Source organism: Achroia grisella, unplaced genomic scaffold (assembly GCF_030625045.1).
Source record: "Achroia grisella isolate CSIRO2021 unplaced genomic scaffold, CSIRO_AGI_Agris_v1 utg1186, whole genome shotgun sequence".
In the NCBI taxonomy this organism is placed as follows: domain Eukaryota; kingdom Metazoa; phylum Arthropoda; class Insecta; order Lepidoptera; family Pyralidae; genus Achroia; species Achroia grisella.
Window position 1 is genome coordinate 2,585,186 of NW_026712592.1, and position 22,267 is coordinate 2,607,452.

Genomic DNA, 22,267 nt, shown 5'->3' on the forward strand with positions numbered 1-22,267 from the left:
GGTAAGAAGAAATGTAGAGAATAGTGTATTAAAAAAATGTAATCACAATAAAAATACATTAAAGCTTTACACAGTCTATAACAATACATTGACAGTAATAGTACTAATATTTAGTCCAAAAATTAAATTTACAAAATATTAGAATTGCACGCTAACTTCATTTTACATTTACACCTGGTGTAATCTGGTGACGCCAGCGAAAACAAATTACGCTAGTTACTCAATTTAATTAATACTGCATAGCCCATATAAATTACACGTTCATTAGAATGTAAACAATTAATTAGAGAACCTTAATTATTTCAATAAATAGATATAAAAGCGTGGTGGCAAACTGTGTGTAAATTTTCAGATATAATCCCAAGAGCAATGTAATGAAACCTACAGGTGTGCCAACGTATTAATAGAGTAGTAGGTATATTGTTTGTTAATTATAAAAAAAAAAATAGAATATGGTATAAGTTTTCAAACTTTAAAGACGTTTTATAAAAAGGTTTGTATATTTAAAAAACAAGATATCAAACTCTCTATTAAATGTGAAATACATTGTCTGTCCTTACATGATAGGCCTATCGATTACGACGAGCAGGCAGTTTGAAAGACAGATTATGTTTACATTGCGATATCATAAACGATTTTTCTAATCAAGCAAATCGAATGAATATTGCAAAACAGATGTCAATTTATTTAACCAATGCTATTTCTATAGGTATTATATTTCTTATATTTTATTCGTCCAATCGAATGACAGCGCCTCCATCCATTGAAGCCAATTGAAGTAGCAATTATTTGGTGACTCAATTCTATTCCCGGTGTATTTTATGATTACACATACAAGACGATAAACAATTAAAGTTGAAGTACTAAATTAATAATAACAGCACACCCTGACGATAGGCTTGTTCACTGTCATTTAAAAGTTGAAATAATTTGTGCTGTGATTGAACAAAAATCATTACTGTTGTTTTGTTAGGTCAATTAAGTCTGTCAGTATATCAGACCTCGCTCCAATTGCGAATAAATTGATGTTTTACTTTATTTTATATTTATCGTCATCACATATAATTGACTACCGTTTTCATGTCAATTCTCTTTTAGTATTAATCATTATATTGAACCTACTACCAAGGATAGCGATTTCTACTGGGATCAGATAAAGTTTGCAATTAATATTTATATAACTAACTTTTCAGATATTCATTTAACTTTTTGTATTGGTAGGACCCCGCTTCTGCAATCCCCAAAGGCACTCTTCTGGCGTTGCTGATCTCTATGTTAAGTTATGCCCTGATGGTGCTATTCTCCGGGGGCGGAGCGCTGCGGGACGCTAACGGAATGACAAGCCTTATCGTCAACGGAACCTACAACATCAGTGAAATTGGCGACTGCATGTATACTAATGGTACTTGCAAATATGGACTGCATAATAGTTATTCGGTATGTGTGTAATAAAAATTAAAACTCCTTTACAACAGCCTACTAACTTTCATCACGAAAGTATCCATGGTCCTTTGAGCCGGATGATAAAAAACATGTTTCGAAACTGACAAAGAATTATTTAAATAATTCTAAAATTGGTTAACGGTATTACAATAAATATCATAATTATACAATATATATAATATTACAAAACAAATGCTTGTTATTTTTACCCAAAACTACATAATTGTTATCTGTTATTGATAAATGTCAATGCGTTCCGCATTATGTCACATTTCGATCTATCATTTTTGGTCTTATAGTATTTTTTACCAAATAATGTCAAGCTTAGTAGATTATTCATTTAAAAAATATATGTAGGTACACAATTTCATAGCAACTAAAATTATTTTATAAATATTTTCGTTTTATTATTGTATTTGATCCTTAGTTAGTATATAAATTTGAATTATATACCGATTCAAATTTCTATATTGATAAATAATTCCTCAGGTTATGCAACTGATGTCGGGATGGGGTCCACTGATCTACGGGGGCTGCTGGGCGGCAACTCTGTCCACTGCTCTTACAAACCTGCTGTCGGTGCCTCGACTAATTCAAGCTCTTGGAGTCGACCGTATCTACCCCGGCCTCATCTTTTTCTCCAAACCTTATGGCAAGCATGGAGAGCCTTACCGCGGATATGTGCTAACCTTCCTGGTCTCTTTGGTCTTCCTTCTTATTGGTCAGTAAATGGCTAGCCATTCATTTATTTAAGCTTTATTGAGTAACTATATACCCACTTATAGTAATTATTTTTATTTTTGATAAATCCGGTTTTTGTAAAGGATACTCGATAGTACAGATAATATCAAATGTATTATATAGGTATAAGATATAAATACTTGAATAATGATATAAGCCATTTGAAATGTAGATGATTGACTCTAAATGTAAGATTTTAAAGAAGAAAGAAAGGACTGAATTTTTTTTGATATGTATTAAAGAATAGTAAGCCTAGATATGGCCGACATGGTTCAGTGAAATTTGTGAAAATATTTTTTGTCGGACTAATATATTGAATTTGGCTTGCATATAATTTTGTATTACAACAATAGTAATATTTGTTGCAGCTGATTTGAACACTATTGCTCCTCTTATCTCAAATTTCTACCTAACATCGTACGCATTGATAAATTTCTGCACATTCCACGCGGCACTTGTTCGCCCTCTCGGCTGGCGACCTACTTTCAGAGTAAGTTATAAATATTATTTGATTCACTATTGACATCAATTTCATTTTCAGATCATGAATTGAATATCTGTATAGAATATTTACTATATTTAATACTAGCTATTTTTACGATAAATTTCATTATGATTCGTTCCACCCTTTAAATATGAGAGAAAGAGACACACTATATCTATATACCTAATATATGTATGGATCAGTATAGTAGTTATTCTAAGACGACAAAAATTATATGACATGTTTCTTGAAGTGTTTCCGCCTATTTGGTGTTTAAAGTAATTTACAGATTAAATGACAAGAATAAAATACAACAAAACATGAGAAACATTTTTTTAATCGTTATAAGATCTTGAAGTTTTCAACTTATATTCACAATTACTTTGTAATATGATGTACATATGCACAGTCCCAGTATAGTATATTAGTAATATTGTTATATTATATCCTACTGATGTTTTTAGTGAAAAGTGACTTGTACCAAATTACAATAATATAGTATTTTTTGTCTATAAACGAAAGTGTAATGCCACTTTCTGTAAACAATATTACGATTCACAATAAATTGTACCATAAATATATAGATACTTTTTTAATTTTACCTATGAATTGAGTGTCGAAATTTTAAAAAATACTACATCTTAAAATGTACCTTATCCACCTATAGAAAAGAAGAGTCATATTTTTTTTACAATTAGATACAATTTGTTCCACAGTATTACAACGTATGGCTGTCTCTGCTCGGTTTCCTGATGTGTGTTGCAATTATGTTGCTCATCAGTTGGATCATGTCGCTCGTCACATTCGCCATATTCTTCACGCTCTACCTCATCGTGCATTATCGGAAACCAGGTATTAACACGCCGGAAAAGCTGTGTTTGCTGATCGATTTTAGTTACCCAGCCGGGTCGTTTTTATGTCATTCGGACTATATGATTAGATTAGTACAATTATTATTTGACTACATAGTAGGTAACTATCAAAATTGGGTGCTATTATTATACGTTGTAACCTATCCTTAACTTATAAAAAAAGAACTTGTAGTGTCTTACCTTTAGCTTCTCTAGGGACATAAAATTAGAAAGTGTACGGTAGGATTGAAAACGCAAACTGCTCTTTTGAATATGTAGAATTTCCACTACGCTACCTAAGAATGAAGATCTGTAGTGTTTGACGCGTAGTTCGACGATAAATTTAAGAAGTTAATTTGATCAACAAGCTCTAGAGTAATTACTACAAATAAATCAAAATGATCCATTACATTACTCATAGTTTGAACACCAGCTTACGAGTACTGTCAAGAACATGTGTGAAAGTATAAAACAGTTTGATCTATTGTGTTGTCATTTGTTCAATTCTGCGAAACCATATTTTCTGTACATTTTAATTTCATGCATGAGATAGTGACCTTGTCAACAGAAGATGAGATCTTATATTTGAATGATAAGCAATAATATTAAATCTGCAATAGTAACGGTAATATCGGTAGTTGCTCAGTAACAAAAATAACCACTGTCGGCTGCCGGTAAATCAGAACCGAATAAACTTCATGAATTATTGCATCATTTTCTCCTAACTTGTTATTGAAATCGAATTGCGAAAGCTGGTTATTAATAGAATATAAGCAAGTACCCTTCTTCCTCAAAACTACTGAACAACGAACACCTAGTTCTCCCTAAATTATGTATGTTTAGAAGTAGAGCATTAATAGTTCGTTGATTTTAATTTTATATCAGTACATAGTGTGATTGAGAGAATCATATATATAAGTTTTTATATGTGTATGGTTTACAAATTTATCTAAATACATTAAATATATTATAAATATTGTTTTAAATTAGCTAGTTCTTATAGACTTATATCTAAGTCTATTTTCCGATCTCTACTATCCGGGTTACCAGTCGTTGCGGTATATGTACCGTATAATAATAATAACCCAGGACAATTCATACACAGCACCATCTAGTCCCGAGCTAAGCATAGCTTGTGTTATGGGTACTAAACAATGAATAGATATAATTAGACACATTTTTTGTAAATAGAAACGTAATATATATAGAAATTTACGTTTCTTATTTACAAAAAATTTAGGTATACATACTCGTATATATTTATACATAGAAATCGAATCTACGACCATCGGAAATAAAACGGTGTACTAAACCGCTACACCAACGAGGCCGTCTTATATATGTATATTAGTTACAATACCACGATTTTTATTAATATTTCGCAGATGTTAACTGGGGTAGCAGCACCCAAGCGCAAATGTATAAAACTGCATTATCCAGTGCCCACAACCTGGCCCGCACAGGGGAACACGTTAAGAACTATTGGCCCCAACTGTTAGTGTTAGCGGGGACCCCGCAGACCAGACCGGCGCTTGTTGACCTCGGATACCTTATCACTAAAGCTGGATCATTAATGATTGTTGGGAACATTTCAGAGGTATGTTCATTAAGTTTATTCGTGAATATTAAGTTTGTCCATAAAATATCCATCTCAATGTGGGAAAACAAATTTCCATATAGTCTGTACATTTATCTCGGAAACTCGACTGTTATAAGATTTAACGGTGTACCGCTGTACCTGTGATATCAATTTGTTGAACCGAATATTTTATTTTAAACAATTAGTTTTAAATATTTCTACATATTTTTCACATTATAATGTCAAGATTTACGTACATACACTAGTATTTCCATTACATTTTTTTTTATATCAAACAACACAAAAAAAAGTGTTATTTCAGTATTCTTCTGTTATTGTAGTTTCAGTATTTTTTACAGTACAGTAAAGCTACAAACCAACTACTTACTTTCTTTCAAACAGCTAAATATATCTAAAAGTTGTGTTTTATGAATTATTAATCAATAGACTAATGTAGAAATACATGACTTACAGAAAAAGCTGTCATATAAGGAGCAATCGTCCCGCAACCGATCAGGGGATGAATGGCTTCGTGGACGTAAGGTCCGAGCTTTCTGCAGCGCTGTCAATGGGTTCAACTTCGAGCTTGGCGCGAGAGCACTTATGCAGGCCGCTGGTGTTGGACGATTGGCTCCCAATGTATTGCTTATGGGGTACAAATCCGACTGGACCACTGCACCAGCACACGATCTTGTATCATACTTCAATGTGTTACAGTAAGCATAATTGTACTGAAAACAAAATTGTATATGTAATTACAGGAGAACTTAGTCGTCCGAAATGACTACGCATAAGTGTTATCCAAGGCGTCACATAGTGACGTGTTGGGCGTAGTGTGACGGTTGATTTTTACCTTGAGGTCAGCTTGATAGTAATAAATAAACTTTATTTCCACGTGAACCGATTTTTACGAGTCTTCTTTTATTTGAAATCTTGTACTTGTCATGTAATCCCATATAAATTTGAACTTTGCTATTTGGCAGTTTGATACTCATATAAAATTCTTAAAGATGTAATTCCGCGCATTTACGCAAATGCTCCTCCTGCTCATTTTTGTGATAAGTCTACGTTCCGAATGATTGTTAGAATAAAAAAAATATAACTAAAATTCAAAAGTGTTTAAATAGAAATAATCTTTATTCAAGTAAACTTAATATTATTTGAATAAAGATTATTTCTATTTCTATTATTTTATATATTTAAATCTTCAAAAGATATCCGATATATAAATCGTTCATTAAAATGGCGTGGTATGTGAACAGTACGGCATTCGAGAACCGCCTGGCGGTGGCGATAGTGCGCGTAGCTGGCGGGCTGGACCACGGCACGGCGGTGGAGGAGGCGACGGCCACGCCGGCCGGCGGGCACACCGCCACCTCCAGCGGCAGCGGAGACCTGCGCGTGCGCCGCGGGCCCTCCAACATTATGCACGCAGACTCTGACCTCGACATACGCTCGCCAGACTCGCAGCCCACCAGCAGGAACAATCTCACTAGTCAGTCAAATTTATTATTCTAATCAAATCTAAAATCGTTTAAGCTTGTAGGATATTCTAGTCGCTGAAGACTGTAATTTTTTTTATATTAATGTTTTTTCCTACAGTTCATGTTATTACTTAAGCGTATTGGGTAGGAGCGTAAACCCAATATACTGTTCTTAATATGTAATTCTAGTTACGCTCGAATTAGTATCGCTCGAGTACATTGACAGTTAATAGTAGACAAACATAAAATAATCGTATAGGTATCCTTATAAAATTGACATATATATATTTTTTTCGTTATATACTTTTCTAAAATTCTTTTAGGTTTACTAAATATGCCGATAACACGCTCCTACACGATATCTGAAAAAGACACCAAAGAGAAGAAAAAGGATAAAAAAATGGATTTCCACAGGCAAATTGTATATAAAACATCCAACGGGCTCGAAATATCAAAGGATCAGTTGTCACAAATGAGCTTATTCCAGAAAAAACAGGTTAGTTATTCTTAATATCTATCTTTACATATATCTCTACTGCTTATTTTAGCTAAATTTTAAGTAGTCTTTGCCGTAATAAAGTAAAGTCAGTCGTAATAAAAATTGGAGTCGTTTCATATTACGGCGGATTACATTATTCAGCTATGTAGTAGTATAACTATAATAGTACGAGATCCCGCTGCAGAATCAGTGTATCCATCGAGTGTTTGCTGAAAACCAAATTTTTACATATATTTATCATTAGGAGAATTTATATCTACCAGGTTGCCTATCAAAATGTGGCCGCTAGTATTTTTAATTAAATTATTAATAATTCATAATCCGTAAGAAATTTCATTGACTTGTTTTTTCAGTAAAATGTCGTTCACTTTACGGCAACATCTATAAAGAAAAATCATGGTTGCCGTTGCGCACCTGGCCGTCTTCGCAGTACACAGGTATGATTTTATTACATTTATACACCCACAACGTACATTCATAATTTAATATCAAATTAAAGCTAATTTTTTTCTGTTTATTATCATATACGGTTGCCTAATTAAATCTGGCCGCAAATAAGGGTTGCTGGCTATTAAATATAGTATGCGTCTGACGCATGCCATGCCATTGCGCATGCGTCTGACGCATGCGCAATTAAACTGTCCGACAGCTAGCAATCGCTATCCTCGTTTGACTAGTGGTGTTACGCGCTAGCTCTCTTTCACTCTACTTTTAATATTTACTATATTTAATAGCCAGCAACCCTTATTTGCGGCCAGATTTAATTAGGCAACCGTATATGATAATAAACAGAAAAAAATTAGCTTTAATTTGATATATAAATTAAATGTACGTTGTGGGTGTTCAGGTGCGCAACGGCAACCATGATTTTTCACAGTCTTTATAGATGTTGCCGTAAAGTGAACGACATTTTACTGAAAAAACAAGTCAATGAAATTTCTTACGGATTATGAATTATTAATAATTTAATTAAAAATACTAGCGGCCACATTTTGATAGGCAACCTGGTAGATATAAATTCTCAGCAAACAGTCGATGGGTACACTGATTCTGCAGCGGGATCTCGGACTATAAGCTCTTAAGTCGATAAAGTTTAAATTCTGTTCTTGGTCTCGCTCAACAGTTAAGCTAACTTGGTTGGTCCGCCGTGCCTTAATATATAAGGTTTCGATTTTATTAAAAATTATTTTGCTCAGCCATTTTAAATAATTACAGGAAGCGGGCACTTTAGACGTATGGTGGTTATACGACGACGGCGGTCTCACTATCCTATTACCTTATATTATCTCTCAGCGGTCATCTTGGGCCAACTGCAAACTGAGAATCTTCGCCCTTGCCAATCGACGTCATGAAATGGAGCTTGAAGAAAGAAAGTAAGACTATTATAAAATCCATTCCAAAAATTATTAATTAATTATTGGAAAAATATCCTTTAATAGAATCTCGAAATTTGTAGAAGAGTACTATTAACTATTTGCAGAAAATGTTTCAATTTCAGCTGAAACTGAATTTCTGTTTCGGTTACCCTAGACTAAAGGTGAAATTAATTATTGTATGACCTATAATAAAATTAGTTTCTCATCTATTCTCACACTTTTATTTCAGTATGGCCAACTTGCTTTCTAAGTTCCGAATAGACTATTCGTCATTGACAATGGTGCAAGATATAACTGAGCCTCCACAGGAAGACACGAAGAGAATGTTCGATGAAATTATAAAGAAATTTGTCGGAGAAAATGAAGGTACTGTCATAATTTATTCTTTATCAACATGACATTATATTAATGGACATACTCGTAATATGCCAGTGTATGCAATATGGCTGCCTCATTCTCAGTTACAGATAAATGATGTATAACATATCATGTGAAAAGGAAATCTAATTTTAAATAATTAATTATTATATTCTAGACTATTGTATCAACGAAACAGAGTTGCTAACGTTAGCGGAGAAAACAAACAGACAGCTGCGGCTCCGCGAATTGTTGCTGGCCAACTCGAAGGAGGCGCGGCTGGTCGTTATGTCATTGCCTATGCCCAGAAAGGTAAGTTTGAAATCGTACCATGTTTGTGAAATTTAGTACGATCACATGTTATTTGGTTCAGTCGGATGATGTTTCATGCCAAATGTATCAGAAAATTAAATTTCTTTAGAACCGTTTTTCTGGTGTTTCTGTAGTTATTCTGCTATTCGGAACGACGAGAAATTCAACAATTCGAATATAATATAACATATATTGACATTTATAATTTATTCTGTTAGCCAAACTGTACTCACTACTTTGAATGCAGTAAACCACTGCTACTACTAGACATATGTTTTATCTATATAGATGTGTGCTACATCAATAAGATATGATTATGTACCTCAGGGTTCGGTGTCAGCCCCGCTGTACATGGCGTGGCTAGAGATGCTGAGCAGGGACCTTCCTCCGGTCCTATACGTCAGAGGCAACCACACGTCGGTGCTCACCTTTTATTCTTAAAATCATTTAAGTAAATATTAATAGTGATCGCTGTTATTTAACCAAAGTTTTTGAAACTCTTAGCTTATTCTTCTTGACTGTACTTATTGTATTGTTATTTCTAAATTTAATTTTACTTATATTGAATGAAAATAATCGTGTAGATACATTATTAGGCAGGTAAACTATTTTAGATAAATAAACAGCTATAATGTACTTAACTTGCATTAAACAGAGCTAAGTGCAGAATTAAAGTAATTTACATAATTAAATTATGTTACAGTTATTTAATTCTAGGTAGGTAGAGATAGTTAATGTCAATTTTTAATATGACTAAGTATTAGATACTTTCTAATAATTTTACACTACTAGTTTTATAATTGTATATATTAAATACCTAATTAATGAAATTAATTATATATAATAAGATTAATAAGAACCAAATTACTAAATAAAAATATATCCAAAGACACAATGAACAAACTTTTTTTATTATTAAAATAAGTACATAAATAATCAAGTTTTAGTAGGGCCTAATGTATAATATTTATTGCTTTTTTTTAACTTTCAACGTATCTCTCTACAAAATTAAAAACATTGAGTGGACCGACATTATACAAATAAACCAACGTGAATTGTATAACAAACTATATGATATTTACAAGATTACTGTAACCTGTACTAACAAATTACCTGTGAGCATTACATGTAAATTGTTATTTAATTTTATACAAAAGTTACAACGTAATAGGTTCGTAGATCTTCTGTGTAATTCCTCCCGAAAATAATTAAATTGTACATCCACTATACAAGTTTTGTCAATATAAAGTCGTAATAGTGAAAACAACAAAACGCGTAGCATAAAATTCGTTTTGATTGTAACTTAAATTAATTGTAGTTATAAATAGATTATAATTTTTATTATATTTTTAATATTTATAAATTATATTTTAAAGTAATTTACTAATATTAGGCATAGAATAAATATTACCTTAATATTTTTTCTATACTTCAGTAATCTTTTGTACCCCTGCTGTACAAGACGTAAACAAGATGTAAACAAGATGCCAACTATAAGATTTATTTTTAAGGACGATTTATCTATATTGAGTGAGGATATGAAATATTATATGATACAAATTTATGATTTTATACGTTTCTCAGATGATGGAGGGCATAAACGTATAATATACTCACTCGATAAATCTTCTTAGACATTAAAAATTCCTTCTCTCCAAACCGCATCCATAATAATTTTGGGATACAAATGTAAATCTGTATGTAATTATATAACAAATTGTAACAACAAGTACAAGACAATAAAACCATCGTGACCAATATTACAGTTTTTTTATGTTATTTATACTCTTTATTGCACCACATTACATAATTATTTTTTATAGTTATTAGTTTCTTTTTCAAAGTATACCAAGTGATATACGTATCACACTTCTTGTTTCCCTAAAGAATCTTTTATTTGTGCCTACACCTTATTTGATTTAATTATATGATTTTATAGTGATAGATATTATTAATATTTTTTCCGTGTATTTTTCTATTGCTTTTAATGTAAATAGGTATATTTTTGATTATCAAACTAAATTGAAGTATTTAATGAAACACTTAAATATTTTGTAGGTAGTTCTGTTCTTATAACCGGATATATTATTTCTAATATGTATTTTATAAATTTATGTATATATCACTTGCTATCTGTGATTTCTGTTCTGTTCTATAATTATATCTTTAGCTGTCAATGAAATAATTATGTTGCTGCAATAGCTTTTGTCTTTCTATGTTTATTATTATAAATATAAAAAAATCCCAATAACAAAATATACTTTACATCTCGTTAATATTAATGTGAGAGTAGTTCTTGCAAAAGTACACTCAAATTAATATTAACGAGCTTGCCAATAATAAAATCAACGAAGATACCGCATTAGTCGACTACCCACCAAACTTATACATATAAAATAAATTTAAACTAAAAACTACGAATTAATTTAAATTACGGTACAAATTATACACAATCATGTCATCTGACTCTCTATTTTTGTCATATAATTCTTATATTATTTCGTAGTTGTGTAAGTTAATTTATAAAAATAACGAAAGTGTAGAAAGACATTTTTTTGTAATTAAACAACGTTTGTAACTGATTTTAGTATTCATTCTATCAATAAATATTTTACATCTAATGTCGTACCTTGTTATACGCAGTAACACATACATACAAACTTCTCTCAATTTCTGACTCTACCTACAACCATTCACCAATAGTCATTTACGGATTATTTATGAAAAAAAATTAATTTACCTCTTTGAATTTACAAACAACGTTGTTTGTAGTCTAGATGAGTGCTAAACCTACAGTTAAATCAACGTCAAAGGTATTTCAATTTCGTCTACTAAAATAACGTTTCGTTCTGTCAAAAACGGACAATAGAGTTCTGAATAATAGGGCCGTAAATTATTTTCTCTTTTGAAAAATAACTTCGAATCTTCGCGCTAGCACCACGATATGTAAGACGCGAAACAATAGTTCGTATACCCTAGTAATTGTCCTAACTTAAAAAGGAACTAACTAACTCTAAGAAATATGTAAGCCATCTTGATAAGAATTCATGGTGAATTTGTCACGATCAGGTAACTGATCTGACCTCATAATCATCCTATTATTCTCTACTGGTGACCCGCCAACGTAAACCGTTAGATCAAACGAGTGCACCGTTCCATTATCATCTATTAAAAAAGAAGTAGGTAATAATTCGTTTAATAATTAAAGTAAAATAATTATTATGAGATAATAACTATGAGACTACTCTTTTTTTTCAATTCGTAATTATTTTATGTTACATTCACCAATATAAATGCTACATTAATTCTATTCGATATATTATTCCTTGATGAACAATTTGTGTTGATAGTATGGAAAATCTACTAGTAAAGTTTCGCATTGAATACAAAGTGCTTTCGTTAATCCCAAATATAAAGGAGTCGCTCACCGACGCTACATGGATTTTATTCAGCAACCTTATAAATGGCTTTAAAACAACTGAAAATGATGTAGTAGTACTAGTATTTTTACTTTATACCTTTAATTAAAACACTCAATCTGTAAATAAATTGTTTCTGTTGTTTTCCCTAATGTAGAGATGCCAACTGACACCTGCTAAAACTTTTACACAATAAATAGTCAGAAAATCATTTTATTGGATAATTTCATAGAGGAAATAAAGAACTATACTGATTATTTAGTATTTCTTTTAGGGTAATGTACATATATAAAAATCTATCATGATGAAATTAGGTAGATACTAAAGCATAGTGTGTAAAATTAATACTGTTCAGGCACGTACCTATAAAACATAATCTCTTTTTGCGTATGTTAGTTCATTTGCTTAATTGCTAAGGAATTTAGTGTAGTTTATACAATTTCTAATAAAATTTACAGTTGTAATGAAGTAGACGTTCTGTAGTCGGTTAGTTACTTTATTAAGAATAATTATGATAAACACGTCTTATAATGTTTAAACGAATATTATAAGGAGTAAATTTCATATTTTTGTCATGTATAAAGTAAAATAAATAATAATTTTATTAAACTTTATATCAGGGATCGGTGCCTGTTGCCTTGTAGGTATATATCGTGGCTGGAGATGTTGAGCAAGGACTTGCCGCCCATGCTGTTTGTTCGCGGGAACGCCATTTCTGTACTCAATATGTAACAACACCACATATAAATGAAGCTAGTACTTCAATTGTTTGAAAACTATGCATGGCCACTACTAAACGCAATGTTATAACTTTTTAATAAATCGAGTTCTATTTCCGCAGGTTTCTTGACATAATTATCTAAGACTCCTTAAACTTAACAAATAAAATTAAAAAAGAAACGTTCTTTTTTAATTTTATTTATTAAACTTTTAAAGTAAAAAATGTACACCCAAAGTATATATAATTCCAATTATTAATCTAATTTCATACTATATTCCCTGACAATAAACACTTATATAGAAATAAATAAAACAAATCAAATAAATATATTACATTTTTTATTTCACACAATATTTCACAAGGGGGTTTCATTTAGATTTAACAAAAAAAATATTTACAGATACAGAATCAACAGTTAATTCAGTTTAACAATTTCCTTAATTTTATAGTATATAAGAAAATATGCTAGTTAGCCACGTCCAGATTTATTTTCAGTCCATTGCCGTATACACAACATTTGTAGCGACCACAGCATAATGAAGAACTAGAGTAATAAAATACACATTACGGATAAATATACTCTAAGACTGAGAATATTTTAGTTTGAATCGAGATTTAAAATTTATAGTGGATATGCTCCATAATTTTTAACAATGGAGAGCATAAATACAGTCTAAATGTGTGTTTTTATAGAGAGCACATAAATGAAAATAGTTTTAAATATACGGCGATATGTATATAGCGTGACAGGACGGTGATTCTTCATACTATGCTTTTTGAAATATCTACGAGATATGTAGCAACATATATTTGAAAAATAGTCATTTTGCTATAAATCCATAATATTTCACTAGTAGTAAATATAACTTTGTTTTTTATTACAGGCGTTAATTTATTGGTGCTCATGTTCAATTACTTTAATATAAACGTATGATTCAGTCATATTTTCATAATGCGAACTGCTAGTGTAAAATTATAATTTTGGAGCATTATAACTTTTACTCAGTCTATCGATATAAAAATTATTCGTATGATATTTGTAGTGATATCTAGATGTTTCAGTGCATATAATACTGACGAATAATTAGCAATATTAATAAATGCACACACCACATCGCGGTGATTGCAAGTGAACAATGAATAGGAGTTGTGAGACATTTCCTTTACGCAATATAAAATATCGTACCAGCACCTCAACATATAAAATAGTATCAAATTTGTGAAATTTTGTTAGTGATAAAAATATATTTATATAAAAATTACTATATTCATACTATTAGAGGCATACAATTTCATTGAAATAAAATGTAAACATACATAACTACATAAATTATCGACGAAAATCTTCACACAGCCATACTTCTTACATAAATAATTCTTAAGTAATTTATGGAAAATATTTTTGGTTACAAAGAATTTTATAAATATAAAAAATAAATACTTGAATTAAGAGGTTGCCTTCCAAAGTTTGTTCCGAATTCAGTTCTTATTCACTCTACAGGAACATTGTTTTATAATGATTTCACTATCGCTTATACTACGGGCGGGCTCCGATCCGACAGACATTGAATCGCTGACGTAATGTGTTATATTATTCGTATATTGTAACTGTGTGATGAGTGACCATGCTCCGATTAGTTACCATGACACTGTCCCTCACTTACACTATTCTAATGAACACATCTCTCGTTTGTGCAATACCATGGCGGGTAGACGTGGAACGGTAGCACTGTACGATGCGCGCGATCTTTGGTCTGTAGAACTGAGATCCTATGACACGGGTTTGTATGTTTGGTGGTTTGTTATCAATGTGGCTATAACTCGTCACTCGCTCACTGTACACTGCGCCGCCGGATGCGGGCTGACGGCCGGCGGCCAGGTCACGGGTTCGCGGGGTCGCGTCTTACAAACAGACGCACAAAGGCCGCGACAGTCTTCATTCTGACTCGTCGTCGTTCTCTTCGTCGAATCCAGACAAGTCGGCCGATTCCAAATAGCCTTGCATTACCTATAAAAAGCAAATACATTTTAATAACCTCTCATTTCATCTTCATTTTAACGGAACTCCATTTTAATGGTAATGACAATAGTAATTAATTAAGAAAAGATACTCTTAGTGTTAAGACTAATGGCCCGCCGTTAATTCTGTTGAGTATTGGCAAGGGTACGCTAATGGACTTGACTTTGTTTTCATCCTGTAAGATATAGGATGACCGGGTACCGCTGGTGCCCCGCGAGTATATACCATTATTACCGGAGGAAGCAACATGCCATAATAATAATAATACTTCTAGACAAGTCACACTTCCTCTAGTTCCAAGATGTTATGGGTCGACAACAATTTTCTTTGTAAATACATAATACAGACCGATTCAATCAATTCTACTCCTGAATACAAATGTTTACACCGTGCGAGGAATCGAACTCGCGACCATCGGAACTAAAGCTGTGTTCAAAACCACTGATCAACCGAGGCCGTAAGCCATAAATATGTAGAGTATAAAGTAACGAATGGTACTGACCGCATACTCAAGGATGGCGAGGTGACAGAAGACGTACTGGTCGGGCATCTGTATGGAGTGAGCGCGCTGCGCCCGCACGCGCTCCACCGTGCCGCGCACGTCCACCGCGCCCTCGTGCGCCAGTCGCAGCGCGCACACGTCCAGCGTCAGGAACGTGCCTACACACATCATATACATATGTATAGTATATGTTTATATATATCGCTCCACCGTGCCGCGCACGTCCACCGCGCCCTCGTGCGCCAGTCGCAGCGCGCACACGTCCAGCGTCAGGAACGTGCCTACACACATCATATACATATGTATAGTATATGTTTATATATATCGCTCCACCGTGCCGCGCACGTCCACCGCGCCCTCGTGCGCCAGTCGCAGCGCGCACACGTCCAGCGTCAGGAACGTGCCTACACACATCATATACATATGTATAGTATATGTTTATATATATCGCTCCACCGTGCCGCGCACGTCCAGCGCAGAATATACTAACTAGTATATTCATTCTAACTAATAGACCTCCGAGAGATCCCTTTAAACATTGTGATTATACCGGTGAACTCGATGAAATATCTGATTACGTCCTTATGCCTGCGTTCTCATAATCAGCGTATACCATTAGTATATCAATAAAACTATAGCTTACCAGTTCGGCCTATTCCAGCTGAACAGTGTACGACGATTGGCGGCCCTCTACTGTGACCCGCCCACGCGTCTCCGAGGCTACAATGGAAATAATGCAAAATAATGACATATTAAAAGAAAATATAATTTTGAACAGAAAATAGTGAATAGAAGCAATAGAATAGAAGAAATAGCTTCCACTAGTAAGGTTGAGTTATGCATCTTGAGAGGGAGGAGGGGTCGAGGGGAGGTGCAAATAGGACCTAACCATTTCACATCTCGTCACAGAGAATGTCTTGCGCGTCTTATAATTTCGTTCTTTGTATTACATATTTGAATTATATTATAGTGTTTTCTTTATATATCATGTATTTGCAAAAAAAAATGTATCTATGTATCCGTCGTCTAGTACCCATAATACAAGTTCTGCTTAGTTTAAGACTAGATAATGCTGTGTGAATTGCACCGAGATATCATCTTTACATAGTATAAAATAAAGTCGTCGCCGAGGTTTGTTCGCTTATATGTTTTATAGAGTGATTCAAAAGGAAGGTATACTTGCGTGTTATTGTGTATAAGATGGCAAGAAATTCAAAAACATGTAATGCACTCTTACGTTACGTTAGATCTTTACTGATTTAGATATTCTATTATAGCGCTGTAATATTGAAATAAATAAATCTTAATAATATTATAAAAGCGTATTCAAGTATGGATGTTTGCTACAATTTCACGCAAAACGGATTTTGATGAAAGTTTAGAGTAATATATGCATCAGAATAACACATGCGGTATATTTTAAATTGAAATATATATATGAGATTGGGCACGTACTCGGCGAGCGCGAGGTGCTGCGCGCGTCGCACGCGCTGCAGGAAGCGCAGCACGGGCGCCGCGCGGCCGCCGCCCGGCACGCCGTAGTCGGGCCACCGCGTGTACTGTCCGTGCCACACGCGCCGGCTCTGCTCCGTCTGAGTACAGATACACACATACGAGGTATACTATCCTGCTATCGCAACGATTAGGGGCCGTCCATTAATCGCGTGAGGCTCGAAAGCAAAAGTCACCAAATACGACGAGGGGGAGCGAGGTCTAGTAAGATATTAAGTGTATTTATTTGTTCGTCAAGCGCGCGATTTCTAAACCGTAGTGTAGGTACTTAATATTGTATGTGATTTTGGGTGAGGCGCGGGGTTAGTCTTAAACCTATACACATATCATAAGGGAGGGGAGGGTTAAAACTGCTAAAAATAATTGTCACGGGATGAATGGCCCTTCATTTGGTCGTTCACATACAATAAAGGGTCGATCGGTCACCGTTCACATACAATTACACTTTTATAAATATAGTCTCTGTCATTATCTAGGCAAATTTAAATTCATTTATTCATATAGTACACTTTCCGGTTATACAAATCAATGTTTAATCACTATCCCTATCGCCCAATTCGGCTAGCTACTACAGTTAAGAAGAACTAGCAAAAACCTCAACATGTGGAAAATATTTTATTTCGTTATTAATGAAGAATTCAAGTTATGTGCATCTCAAACACATTAAATGTATCCACTAAACTACTCGTCAGAACAACTAATGCCAAGCGAAATCTGTCTGAATGTCATAATGTCTTATGACATTCAGAGAATGAGTAAGTATTCTGTAAGCGTTTTGTCAACTCATTGCACTCATCGCTTCACTCAAGGCACTCACTCATATACACTTGTCAAATATAAAGTTCCTACTGAGCTATAAAGTTTGCGTATATTTCTAAAACTCAGAAGGCTAATGTATAATCTTACGGCGGATTCCGCTTTCGAATTCGTAAGTTATGCTTACAGAATTGCTCTACTGGAGCATGATTAAACAGTCGACACTGACCCTGACGTCGGTGAGTAGTAGGTGCGAGACGATGTAGTCGTCCTCCTGGTCGACGGCCTCGGTGGTGACGGCGATGTTCCCGTAGAGCGCGCGTCCGCCGGCGGTCAGCGGCCAGTACTGTCCGCACTTGACGCGGCCGCGCTCCACGGCGCGCGTCGTCATCACCACCACCACCGTGCCCTGCTCCCACACCATGCGCCAGAAGTCGCCAAACGTCTTCGGCAGTGGACCTGTCACCAATATTAACAAATATTATACAAATAAGTAACCTACAGCGCCGTCTAGTGCCAAATTACGCAGAGCGCAGGTTTTATATTTTATACATTTTTTATACATATGTATAAAAAATGTATAAAACCTAAACTAATACTATGTAGGTGTATTACACACACACCACCACCACATACACCTAAACCATATAAGTACAATTGTCTATATTATAATAATCTAACACGAGACAATCCGAAAATAGCAATGTGAATTTAAGACAATTACAGAAAACTGTTAGCCAACTATCCCAGTCAGCTAGCCTAGCACAGATCTGTTAGTAAGACATAATATTAAAATATTATTTTAATATCAACATACCTTGTGTGCATATGAAGGCATTTTTCTGTTTGTACCCGTCAACGTAGTTGGCGTTAATGTAGTCCGTAGAAGGGTCATCAGGATCCGACTGCGACAGTAACACCCGCGAGTGGTCGTAGCACAACACGTCTGTGTAACGGTTCTTGGCTAGATTACTCGGCAATCTGGAGTATAGAACATTTTCAATCAATACCGGTGCCTTCATAGATCACTATTATTTCACAAGCGGGATAGCTTGCCACTGACGCTACCAAGAAAATAACTTTTCATTTTACATGTTATAATCGTTTTTAACAGAAAGATGTTCTGTTTCAGAAATCCTGTACTTATATATTGTTATGACTATTCAAAAGTGCTTCGATGTAAGTTTATTTGAATAAATGATTTTCTATTCTTTCTATTCTATTCTTATAGTCGATTTCGGAGCAGTAAGCGAATGAGTGAGTACCTAAGTGAGTGAGTGCGTTTTAGGAATCCAGTATTTGCTATAATCGATGTAGAGGGAGGAGTGAGCGAGTGAGTGTTAGTGTTAGTGTGTGTCTGTGTGTGTGGGTGTGTGTGTTAGCGGGCGGCACTCACTTGGCGTGGTGGAAGGTGCCGGCGGGCGCGCGCGCGCGGATGTCGTCGTACTCCGCGTGCAGGCCGCGGCGGCCGAGCGCGCGCACCCGCGCCAGCAGCGCCGCCGCGCTCTCGCCGCCGCCCGCCGCGCCGCTCTCCTCGTCCGACAGCCCCGGGGAGCCCTCGCCCGACGACCACGTACCGCGAGCTGACGACCGACACGTTATCGGTAAATCTCGACTTCTCTAATTTTATGCTGTCGCCCGCGCCCTACGGCGACGTCTAAGTCGGATAGATAAACTAAAGTCGGTAGTAAAACTTAAGTCGTCAATACTAGTCATCGGGGACTTCCGCGGGAATCGTTGTGATGAGTTCGTAATTAAATCGCCTCGACTGCTCGTCTGGCTGCCTGGCCTGGCATCCTCCTCATCATATCATTGGTGCCCGCCAACATATATGATATATTAACACAGACTTCATGGCATATTCAGGCATTAAAAAAGAAGTCTAGATAGGCGCCTGTGAGTGTGTTAATATTCACTTTAATAAACATTCACATTGTTCGGTTAACTGGTAGAGATCTCTTTTAGAGATAAGTCCACCTTTGCTCACTCTGTATATATTTAAGTTTATTACTGTATTTAAAAGTGCAATGAATAATTATATATAAATGATATGTTTTATTAACTACTGAATAATAATTATGGGTAATAAAACAATTAAGAAATTAGTGAAATAATTATAACTATTGAATAATAACTATTTAACTATTAATTAGGAGGATAATTAGGAGTCAAATTCTCGAGAGAAACCAGTGCTGTACTAAACAGGTCTAATTTAGCACGCAATCAAATGAGACTAACAAGGCATGTAGAAGTGAAAGCTATTAATTACTAGCATATCTCACTTACGAACGAGCATTTGACCTATTCACTACAATAAGTCATTGTAAAGTTCGGTGCATTTATATGCTTGATTAGCTAGAACCTCGTTTTCTTTGTATATAACATATATTTTGCAATTGGATCTTATTTTCTCCTACCAGCTTTTTTGTAGAGAGATCCAACAAAAGTAGTTATCGTGCATTATTGCAGAATCTAAATAAATTACTCAATGCGGACAAGCCAATAAAATACTTGTTTCTATATGAGTATAACAAACGTTGAAGAAGAATAAATAAAAAATGTACTTAATTGTATATCACTCACAGAACAATAGCATAATTAGAACAAAACGCATTGTTGCTGCCATGAACCGTTTCTACAATAAAACTCTTTATACCATAAAATGTATTTTACGACATTCGCCTTCGGTTTAACGTCAATACTGTGCGATTCAAAAACATATAATCGTTAAAAACAACGACTTATTATACCACACCACGTTTCAAAAACACGTGAATGTGAATAATAAAAATCAGAATGAGATACCTAACTAAACATATACGTTTCTGGTAAGCGAAATATAGACCCATAAATGTCTTATACACATACCTGATATGTTTTTATCTGAATTCGTTCAATAAATTAGTGAGAAATCCTTATAACATACAAAATAGATGGATACATCACAAATAAATTAAACACATATCAACGAATCTGTCATACGATGACAAAAGTACAGTTTTGAGGTTTTATTCAAATATAATAATGTTATTTCGAATCGGCAATAAACTTTGTAAAGCTCTAAAGTAATGGCCTCGGAAGGTCGATCTTAAAAAGCAACGAGTAATTCTTGGTACCCAACGAAATTGCTATTTCATAGAGGCTATGCGGTCGGGGTCACGTGAAACAAATGGTGAAGTTCGTCCTAGACAGATGCAAAAATAACTCGCACGGTAAAGTATATTATTATCTGTTCTAGAACACAAATTGTTTTTAATACTTTTAGCATACCAAAACAAGTCGCGTTTTGTCTTTTTGTCTTCCTATACACCCCATAACGGTCTTAGCTTTACTTGTCTCTAGTCCGCTAAATTAGATCTCTCATCTTGATACTCAAATATCCTGTATCTATTTTATATCTATTTAGACAAACTCTGTGATATACAACAAAGTAGGTACCACTTTTAAATTATTCATCTCAGTTCCAAAGCATTACCTACTGTGAATAAACGCCTATGACTACTAATCAAGAAAATGGTATTCGAGAACACTAGCTGCTGTATTTTTCATTAATTACAAAACTATTATACTTTTTTTTATGTATATATGTTTCAATATAAAATATTTTACTACGAAGCACTATAACACTGTGAATTTTTAGGTAGAAATTTATGAGAATTTGTAAGAGATTGTGTTGTGTGAATTATGTAAATTACAATATTTACTCACTGCTTAAATCTAAATCGTCTTCATCCCCTGAGTTTATATGCCTGCCCTTCACATCTCCATTGTACCCGTGTGTGTGCCTGTAAATGGAAAGGAACAACCTTGATATATTTAAATGTATTTTAACGGAAGATCTCGCATCTTTGTGGAATTATAATTTAAGCCACATTATGATTTCACGCCGCAGTTGTCACAAAAGCCAAATAAATACAATTTTATTATATAGATATATTTTTGTATGTAAATTACATATACATTGTACGATTATGTAGTCTTTGAATATTTTAGTCAAAGGGAATTTGAACGGAGAAGCCTTCTACATTTTTTTATCTACAATGACAGCAATATTATCATTGTTCGTGTAGTAAACACTTACTGAGAATGACAAGCGAGCGGGAGGTCTTGAACTAAGAATAATGTAGATAATTACTATGAACAAGATTAGTAAATGTCCTTAAGTATTTTTCAAGACATATGTATTAAAATATTTTTGTTTCGTAGTAATG

The 22,267-nt window shown here is 34.2% G+C and overlaps 2 protein-coding genes across 2 annotated transcripts in view; one reads left to right on the top strand and one right to left on the bottom strand.

Moving 5' to 3' along the window:
* Positions 1-10,873, top strand: part of LOC131854482 (bumetanide-sensitive sodium-(potassium)-chloride cotransporter) — a 36,297-nt gene extending 25,424 nt beyond the window's left edge. The window contains exons 9-20 of the mRNA XM_059205612.1: positions 1,222-1,437; positions 1,933-2,164; positions 2,553-2,674; positions 3,385-3,520; positions 4,905-5,116; positions 5,573-5,814; positions 6,361-6,593; positions 6,906-7,078; positions 8,297-8,454; positions 8,687-8,823; positions 8,993-9,126; positions 9,454-10,873. Of these exons, the coding sequence (XP_059061595.1) occupies positions 1,222-1,437; positions 1,933-2,164; positions 2,553-2,674; positions 3,385-3,520; positions 4,905-5,116; positions 5,573-5,814; positions 6,361-6,593; positions 6,906-7,078; positions 8,297-8,454; positions 8,687-8,823; positions 8,993-9,126; positions 9,454-9,567 (2,109 nt within the window). The 3' untranslated portion in view covers positions 9,568-10,873. The remainder of the gene's footprint in view (positions 1-1,221; positions 1,438-1,932; positions 2,165-2,552; positions 2,675-3,384; positions 3,521-4,904; positions 5,117-5,572; positions 5,815-6,360; positions 6,594-6,905; positions 7,079-8,296; positions 8,455-8,686; positions 8,824-8,992; positions 9,127-9,453) is intronic.
* Positions 10,874-13,601: 2,728 nt separating this feature from the next.
* The window catches only part of LOC131853517 (tyrosine-protein phosphatase non-receptor type 9-like), a 49,862-nt gene continuing 41,196 nt past the window's right edge, over positions 13,602-22,267 (bottom strand). Inside the window, exons 8-15 of the mRNA XM_059204431.1 lie at positions 21,765-21,841; positions 19,453-19,639; positions 18,874-19,037; positions 18,286-18,515; positions 17,244-17,380; positions 16,432-16,508; positions 15,789-15,946; positions 13,602-15,274 (exon numbers count right to left, since the gene is read on the bottom strand). Coding sequence (XP_059060414.1) covers positions 15,203-15,274; positions 15,789-15,946; positions 16,432-16,508; positions 17,244-17,380; positions 18,286-18,515; positions 18,874-19,037; positions 19,453-19,639; positions 21,765-21,841 — 1,102 coding nt within the window. The 3' untranslated portion in view covers positions 13,602-15,202. The remainder of the gene's footprint in view (positions 15,275-15,788; positions 15,947-16,431; positions 16,509-17,243; positions 17,381-18,285; positions 18,516-18,873; positions 19,038-19,452; positions 19,640-21,764; positions 21,842-22,267) is intronic.